The 8,560-nt window shown below is 45.8% G+C and overlaps 1 protein-coding gene across 7 annotated transcripts in view; it reads right to left on the bottom strand.

The window, feature by feature from the left end:
• Positions 1–2,133: 2,133 nt before the first annotated feature.
• The window catches only part of CNTN4 (contactin 4), a 349,563-nt gene continuing 343,136 nt past the window's right edge, over positions 2,134–8,560 (bottom strand). For all 7 annotated transcript variants that reach the window (XM_029995893.2, XM_029995899.2, XM_029995894.1 and 4 more), the window contains 5 exons: positions 8,192–8,307; positions 7,544–7,730; positions 6,931–7,043; positions 5,203–5,371; positions 2,134–4,009 (listed from right to left, as the gene is read on the bottom strand). In XM_029995893.2, the coding sequence (XP_029851753.1) occupies positions 3,909–4,009; positions 5,203–5,371; positions 6,931–7,043; positions 7,544–7,730; positions 8,192–8,307 (686 nt within the window). In that variant the 3' untranslated portion in view covers positions 2,134–3,908. The remainder of the gene's footprint in view (positions 4,010–5,202; positions 5,372–6,930; positions 7,044–7,543; positions 7,731–8,191; positions 8,308–8,560) is intronic.

The raw sequence follows: 8,560 nt of genomic DNA, 5'->3' as shown, positions 1-8,560 counted from the left end.
TCGGTTTCTGTTTGTGCTTTGTTTACTTCCATTGTGTAATCCACCAAGCGAGTTACCAAATAAACCTGCCTGAAACCACTTGAACAACTCGGGCTTTGACCTCTCTGGCTGCAGACCACGAAGCTCTCCTGTTCTTGCCGAGTTCCTTCTGCTTCCAAGAAACCTCCTGTCCGTCGAGCTGGCCAGAGGTGGGGTTAAGCACATTAACAAAGAATGAAAAGAAAGATTTGACCCAGCACGTAAATTGTTTGGAAAGTGCCTAACGTAATGGAGTTCCCAGGTGCTACAGACTAAAAATAATTATAATAAATGAGCCAGTTCTCATCTGGGTGAAATAGCATGGCTACATCAAAATTAATGCAGCTCATTAATATAACAATGTTTGTGGCTCAAATGTCTCTCCTGCATGTGATTTTAATGGATCTGAGGTGCCCAGCTTTAACGGTCTAAAATCAGAATTTCATTAGTAAAATCCTAAAAATGAGACCAAAGAGAATTCATTTACTGTAATGTATTTTATGTCATGCCTTCAAGTGGCCCGATAAATAAGATTTCTAAATATAATTTCATTCCCATTAATGGCAAGATACTGCAGAGATTAATGCAATGTATTTCAGTCTATTTTGCATTTGAGCTGTACGTTTGGCCTGTGTGTGAACACCCAGCACTTGCTCGTGAAGGCAGCCGCAGCCTCAGGCAGTCGAGGTGTTCCCGGGGAGCACAGGCAGGCAGCTGGGGGAAAAAACCCACGCTTTTGATTTTCAGTGTCACTAATAAGGATGTGCATGACGGGAAAACAAGTAAATAAAACTGAGCTGGTGTAAAGCAGCAGCAAGATCTTCATTTTCCCAGCCAGGCCTTTGGTCTGGCAGCCCAGTGCTGCCTCGTGCAGGTACGTGGTGGGGAACCTCACCTGCACTCAAGAAGATCCACCTGCGTGGGACGAGGAAAGCAATTCCTGGCAGAGCTGCTGCCTCGCCGGCATTACACTCGGAGCAGAGTCTTCACTTCAGGCAGCCGGAGGGAAAAGGGAGCACGTTCAGTACATCCCAGGTGATTTGCTCTCGTCGCCACGTGCCGCTCGCAAACTCTGCAGCGGGGAATGCAAAGAGGACAGGCTGCGCTCGGGGCTGCGCGTCACATTTTGCCGCTCTTCGGCCAGCCCACACCGCCAGTGAAGCCATCTATCGCCAAACTCCTAGATCAGGGTTATGAGTTTTGTGCCCGGAGTGCAGAGAAGTATTTATTCTGACTTTTTTTTTTTCTTTAAACCCAGCTACAAACCCCGTGCGTTCCTCCTGCTGCAGCTTTTCCCCGCTGCCTCCGTGAGAGCAGCTTCAGGAGCGTGCCCCTGGCTCCCCTCTAGAGACAGCAATTTTAAATTTGCTTTTTAAAAACTGAATTGTGTTACCGGGCCATTTTGTTTTCAAGCTTCATTGACTGCAAAGCTCAATATTGGTCCTTTGAACCACACAGCACAATCAGACGACTCCTGCGCTGCCACCCCTACAAATCAGAATTAGAAACGCAGGTTTGGTGGATTTAGCGATTTCAAGCAGCGCTCCCCTAAATCCTCAGAGATCCACAAGGATAACCAGCGAAGCGGTGCTGTACCCGGAGGGGGGTTTGCTCTGGGCGCAGGGTCAGCGATGCTCCGCTCTCCTGCGCTGCCCGCGGCTCCTGCGTGGAGCTGCTGCTGCCCACCCGCTCCCGGACGGCTGTGACGGCCGCGGTCAGAGAGACGGTCGTGAGGAGGGGGAATGCCAGTTTGGTCTTTTCGGTTGGTTTTTCCCTTTCTTTTTCAGTCTGAGCTTCCCCAGCTGTAGAGGCTCCGCTCTGACAGCGCCAGCCCACACGAGCTTGGAAAAGTCATGATTCCACATAAATAGACATTATCAGCCCAAATTCATGCACACAGATTTATTTTTTTGTCAGTTTTGGAAGCAGAATTAGACCAGCGATGTATAAATAGATCTTTTTTTTTTCTGCCTCCACAAAGTTTTGACTTAAACCAACCCTTCTTTTGTATCTTCACATCAGTGACAATCTCAGCAGGCGCTGCCTATTGCCATGGTGAAATTTGTCACTGGGTAGAATGAAACGTGGAGGAAAAATGCTCCTAGAAGACAGGTATCTTTACAAATGACAGAATATTTATTACCAATACCTTTAAAAAAAGATTACATCTGCTAGATCACTGATAAATATCATTTACACTGGGGAGAAAACTACAGAAGCTTCTTTTTTTTGTTCCATTTTTCTTGGTTTTGTGGTTTTTTTTGTTTTTCTTTTTTTTTTTTTTTTTTTTTTTTTACATAGAAGTAACCATATCAAACTAAGAAAGGAACACAGCTTGAAATACTGACAATATTTCTCTGGTCAACACCCCTGACTTGTACACAAGTGGAATCCTGATTATGAGTTACTGAATAAATATATTTAGAAGGTCTAAAAGTTAACTGTATTATTTTGTAAGCAAAAAAGACAAGTTACAGGCAAATTCAAGCTATCAGAAAAAAAAAAAGTAATAATAAACCACTGCAGCGCATTTAAACTTGAAAATTTTATAGAAAATTCCGTTGCCTTTTACTAGTGTTATCCCATCTGAGTGAACTTACAAAATTACCCCGTAGTAACAAACAGTCCTTCTCTTAAGAAGAATTATTTTGCTGTGGATATTGTCGTTTTCCGGCGTGACTCTATTTTGCCTTCAGGCGTCTATGAAGAGTTTCTAAAGAAGCGCAGGCTTCCTAGCAGAGAACCACCGGGAGACCCCACCTCCCCGCGGACAACCTGCCCCTCCGTGGGAGCCCCGGCTGCTCCCCGAAGCACGGCACAGCTCCTCTGATGCTCTCGGTTCGGACCAGACTTCCTAAGCGTTTTCTATACAGCGGAGTTACAAAGGATGATGAGTTCTGTTCCAGCGCACGTGGAAAGCAAGCGCGTATTCGGACAAGAAACCCAGGGCAGCTTTACGCCTCAGAGCATTCTAATTTTCTTGGAATAAAATCCCCCGAAGCGAGGTGGATTTAGCCGGGTTTACACCCGAAGGCGAGAACCGCGTCGTTCGCTCGCTCCTTCGGGCACCTGTCCCTTTTTGTCACTAGAGGCAGAGATTGCATCTTTGCAGTATCTTCATTCCTTCCCAATTTAATGCTAATTGTGATAAAGACAAAGCTATTTCAAGACAGTAAAAATGGACCCTTGCTGCATGATGCCAGAATATTAGCTACATGTCCTGTAGTCCACAAACAACCAAAATTCCTGTATTTTTTCAAGCTTAGTGTTCTTACTGAGTATTTCGAGTTTGTCTTGCTTAGACATCTGAATAAAATATAACATCTTGTGTGTTATAAGCACTTGATTTAACACAAGAATCATCGTAACTGCCATTTAAATACAGCCGCATTACGAACCGGATCTGGAACAGTTCTGCCTTCCGTAGCCTTGTAAAACTGTACAGTAAAGTTGCAGCCAATTTACTAAGAACAACTTTGAACTCTCCATCATAAAGGAAAAAATTCCAAACAATATTTTCATGATAATGTCGTCCATAGCATTTTATAGCAGAGGAAAAATTAATATCTACATCATATGTTAACTTTAAAAAATTCTATAAAACACTAAATATATAATAAAAAATATGCATATAAGGACATATGTAAACTGCTTTGGTAACATCATATTACAGATGTTTTCAGTGCATTGCAGAGTTTCCAAGGAAACTTCAGACAAAGCTATATTTGCTTTGAGGAAGTACTGTATAATGCCATTCCTAAAGAAGCATAAACATTTTTCCAGTAGTAAGATGTACTCAAACCACAATATTACTTAGTACTGGGTGTCTTCAAAACAACTAGCTAAATGTTGCTTATATTATAAACAAGAAGTCCTTTATGTAATTTTTGTCATAAACTGGACCGAGCTGTGAGCGATATCATTATTGTGCTGATGGCTGAGAGTGTACAGGCGTTGGAGGTCGAAGAGCCAGATCCTCTTGCGTACGCATCTGAGAAAAGGAGAGAGGGGGAGAAAATAAGCGAACGGTGAGGAGGGCAGCCTTCGTTAACCCAGACCTCTCCCCGCTCCGATTTTAATTCTTTCCTCCCATGAAGCACGGTGGTGGCAGAAGGCAATGTGGCTCCTGAGAAGGTCCCCTCCTCCTGCTTCAATAACCTCCTGTTTACTGGGTTTCACCTCTCTAACTGGATTTTTGGTTTAACTTGAAATCCTGCCGCTGTTGCGTTGAGGCTACTTTCACAATTCTATTACGTCCTGGCCCTTTTACTTATTATTTTATTTTTTCTACACTTGTACTATAGTCAAGCTGTTACTCATGGCACCAGCCTGGCATGATCCACATCCTGGCGGAGCTGCACACCCGCTCTGCGGCCCGCTGCGTTCAGCCCGATCGGAACCGGCATGTGTTCCTGCTCTCCTTTGCTCTCCTGTGTCTGCTGATTAAATTCCTCTGTATGGTTTATATAGCCACAGTGTACAACCATGGTGGAGATAATTCTGATCTCACCCAGAGTTTTTTACATTGCTGTAATTTTAATGCCATATTCCTGCATTGCAGAGGCTCCTGATTTAATGCAGCTTATAAACTGTGGCATTATTAATGGAAGATGGGACATGGAGATTTTGCAAAAGCAATGTTGTGTAATAAAATACTCTCTTTTCTGCTTGTTCTTCTACACAACCTCATTTCCCTAAATAAATATTTATGCATCCAACACACAATGGAATACGGCTATACAGTAGCCTTATAAATTTAAAAGCCTCTGAACACTGCATTTGGTATTTTGTTACAGTGAATTGCAGCGGAACAATATATTCAACATATATACGAGTATGGAAGTAAGAGAGTGGGAAGTGTCTAGAAATCTTAAATACAAATATAACTACTTATGATGGTGTTTCTTATGGTTTAATCTTGACTCACGATGAAATCAGATACGTGGGCTGGAATGACTCGTGGTCCCAGGTAAGTCTGGGTTTCAGCTCCCTGCCTGGGAGACGGCCAGACCTACAGCCCGCCCCTGCTCAGCGTCAAGGCTCTGGTTCGTCCCCGTTTGTAGAAGCGAACGGTGACTGGGGTGAAGCAGGTCTGTCCCGCCAGCGGGTGAGGAGAGGGGCTGGGGACGCCGGCTCTCAGTGGCCGGAGGAGCAGGCACAGACCCCAGTTCCTCCCGTCCTTACTTGATATCTTTGGAATTCGGATTTGTTCGCTGCTGCTGCCATCGCCCCCGTCGCTGAACGGCTTTATCTCTATGATGTAGTCCTCGTCGAACGGGAGGGAGAGCTCCACCGAGGTTTTATTCGTTTCTATTACGGACGTGCTGCTCTGCCTGTTCCACCTGTACAAAACCTGCAGCAAAGGGGAGAGAGAAGAGGAGGCAGAAACGGCAGAGACGCCCATTGCCCTAAGGGCGTCCAGATTTGCTGCTGCTCTTTTCCTGCCTCTGATGCTCAGAGACACGGTCTGGTCACGGAGGGGCCGTTCAAACCCCCGCAGGGGTTTGTGCTGGGGACCCACACCAGCACCGCAGTGACAGAGCCCAGGCGGGGAGTTGACACTGGGAGGGGGGCGATGACGATGGGCAGCACCACATGAGGCCTCGGTACGTGGCAGAGCCCCTCAGCGAAATCTTTAGCTTGATCAAGCTAAAATAAGTCCCAAGGCTTAGGTAGAGAGGTCAAAACTTCTTACTATGTTTCTTCAGGAAACTGAGTTGGGGTATTTGATGCAGTGCCATGAACAGCTTCCCAGAATAACTGGCTTTTTCAAATTACTTTCTAAGATCTGGGAATTCTTCTGATTTACATAAGATTTCCAGGAGAAAAAAAAAAAAAGATGGGCAACGTTTTGCTGCACTTCAGGAAAGAAATCTGGCTCTGTTATCCTAACAGTAAGTTAAAAGAGGACTTTTTAGAAACCTACTAGATGGAGCTTGATTTTTCAGGGGGACGAGTCTTTCTCACCCCCTTTCAACTGACTTCTTCATTTGCATTTCAAACCTAAAACACGTAGTGAAAAGTTGGTCCAAACTGCTGAGGTTCATCTGAGGTTTTGACTAAAAACCCCGAGGAATTACTTATTTTCGATAATCCAATACAGTGCACCAAAGATACTTAAAAGTTAGTGCAGAGATTCAGGAGAGCTGGCACAGGCTCATAAAGCTGACGCTGCTGGCATTCCAGATTGTGAACAAAATACAAAGCATGTCCAGGTTCTTCATCGTTTCAAGCTTTGGTGGGAAACGTTTGCACAACTCAACCCTCAAGGCAACGGCTGGCAATTGCACACCGATGTCTTCTTTGGGCCAAATTAAACCCTTGTGTAAGGTGATAGAGCTGAATTCTTCCCAAGATTTCTCTCTAGTTAAATTATACCCTATTAAAACTGCTACTAATGAGGATTCTCTTTCTTTTCCTTTTGGCTTTGCTTTCTGAAGAAAATGGGAGCTATTAAAAAAGCATTTTATTTGTCTGCAATTAAGGAGTCAGCTACAGCCTTTGGAAGGTTTCCACCAAAGGCAGGAGAGCAGTCCTGCAGGTGGGAGCTTCAGAGGGAAGGAGCAGGTGAAGGTCTGTGGGCCGAGACCCGCACGGTTGCTTGCTGGGGCGAGCATCGCTGGGGTGAGGGTGAGTAGCCAGCAGAACGTGCTCACTCTACACAGGTATGGCCTCTGTTTCTGGAGGAATGCTCCAGTTTTAACCTGGAAAACCATGCAAGTACCATGTAAAACACCTCGTCTGGTCTTACTGTAAACCCCAACTTGACAGTGGATTCATGGGAATATTCCCTATAGCCCAGAACCCAGCGACAGCTGAAGCGTAGTGAGGCTCCACTGCAGGACCAGGGGGTGGTGAGGGAGGTGGTGCAGGGCAGTGCTGTCCAGCTGCCTGTGCTGACAAAATACTCACTTTGTAGCCTCTCACTTCTGACTCGTTGTCCAGCGCTTTCACTTGGTCCCAGTTCAGTATGATCTTGGAGTCGGATGAATTCCATATGATGTTCCCGGGGGGCTGACTTGGTGCTATACCAAAATATACACAGCACTGTATTACTAAGGAGCACCGTTTCCCAGCTGGATCCCTCCCAGTACCAGGGAGGCTTCTACCACCATAACTGAGCGTGCCCAGAGCCCTATTACTCTGGAAAGCTAATGAGCTGTTCCAGTGATCTGTGTCCTCAAGGTCACAGGAGGTGCGACACAACACAGTGTTCTAAATGAAAAAAGGATTCAGTCAGTTGCTCAACATGCCTGAGACCAGAAGAAAAAAGCCCTCTTGAACAATGAGATAAATATTTAATTTTCCTGCACAGCTGTGATTTCAGTTTTGCATGCTCTGCTTACTTAACATGGGGAAGAGCCTCACAAAAAAGAAAAAAAAAAAGCTGGTAAGTCTTCCGCACAAAAACCTGGCAAAGAAAGTCTGACAGCTCCTTCAGACTCAAGAAAGCTTGAAAACGAGAGAGGGGAGCACTGGCAAAAACCCTCCCAGGCAAGAGCCCCGCGTCCTCACAAACACTCACGTGGTTTTTTGGTTGTGACATTGACCGCGGCACTGGAGGGTCCGGTCCCAGCCGTGTTGTACGCCCTGACTGCCAAGTGATACAGCGCGTTGCCTCTCAGGTTGCTGACTTTTGTAGACGTTTGATTGCCAACTGTTCGAATCCTTTTTGCGTTTTCTTCCTTTTCGTCGTGTCTCCAACATCTGACCTGAGAAGCAGAGCAGGTACGTGTCTACCTCCAGCTACGGGCTGGCAGCACCCGGTCATTTCCAGCGCTAACTCTGGCACTTCTGCCCAAAGTGCAAGTGCCACAGGGACAGATCCTGCACCGTGACAATCCCTTCTTGTTCCCTGCTAGAAGCCAGCCTGGCTGCAGCGCTCCCTCCCCAGGACCTCAGACGCTGCTTGGCCATGGAAGTGCATGCACGCAGGTTTCCCCCAGCAAGCTCTGCTCTCTATTTTCAGCCAGATCACACACAGAAAAATGTGTAATTCTTTACGGCGTGAGAGAAATCTCTGTGTACTGAAGAGATGAAAGGAAGCAAATACGCTGCGGGAACCCACCTGCCCCACGGCAGGCAAGAGCAGCACCGCAACGACTACCCTGACGTTATCTCCGTGTCTCCTCAAGGCTTAGTACTGAAAGGATGCTGCGTTGTGTTTCCATACCTCATATCCCTGTATTCTTCCTTTGTGCTGGTTCTCCCAAGGGGGAGCCCAAGAAACTTCAACATCTGAAGCAGAAAGACTTCTGGCCAAAACAGTGGTTGGGGCTCTCGTCGGCTCTGGGTAGAGGAGTTAAAAATAAAATTAAGAGTTTTCAACTTTATGTTCAATTAGTCCCAGCCTTCAAGGGATTTATTTTCTTCATTGCACGAGAAAAGAAGCATGTGACCAAAACAAACTTTCACATTTCAAAATGATGGCCTGTCCACCTGTGCCAGACGGCACCGCTCCTCTACCTAAGAAATAATAAAATGTCATTACTAAACTCAACCCAGGATACCATGTACTGTAATTAGGACAAGAGGGAACATT

This window comes from Aquila chrysaetos, chromosome 20 (assembly GCF_900496995.4).
Source record: "Aquila chrysaetos chrysaetos chromosome 20, bAquChr1.4, whole genome shotgun sequence".
NCBI lineage: Eukaryota > Metazoa > Chordata > Aves > Accipitriformes > Accipitridae > Aquila > Aquila chrysaetos.
The sequence above is the reverse complement of the archived record's forward strand: the minus strand, read 5'-3'. Positions and strand labels throughout refer to the sequence as shown.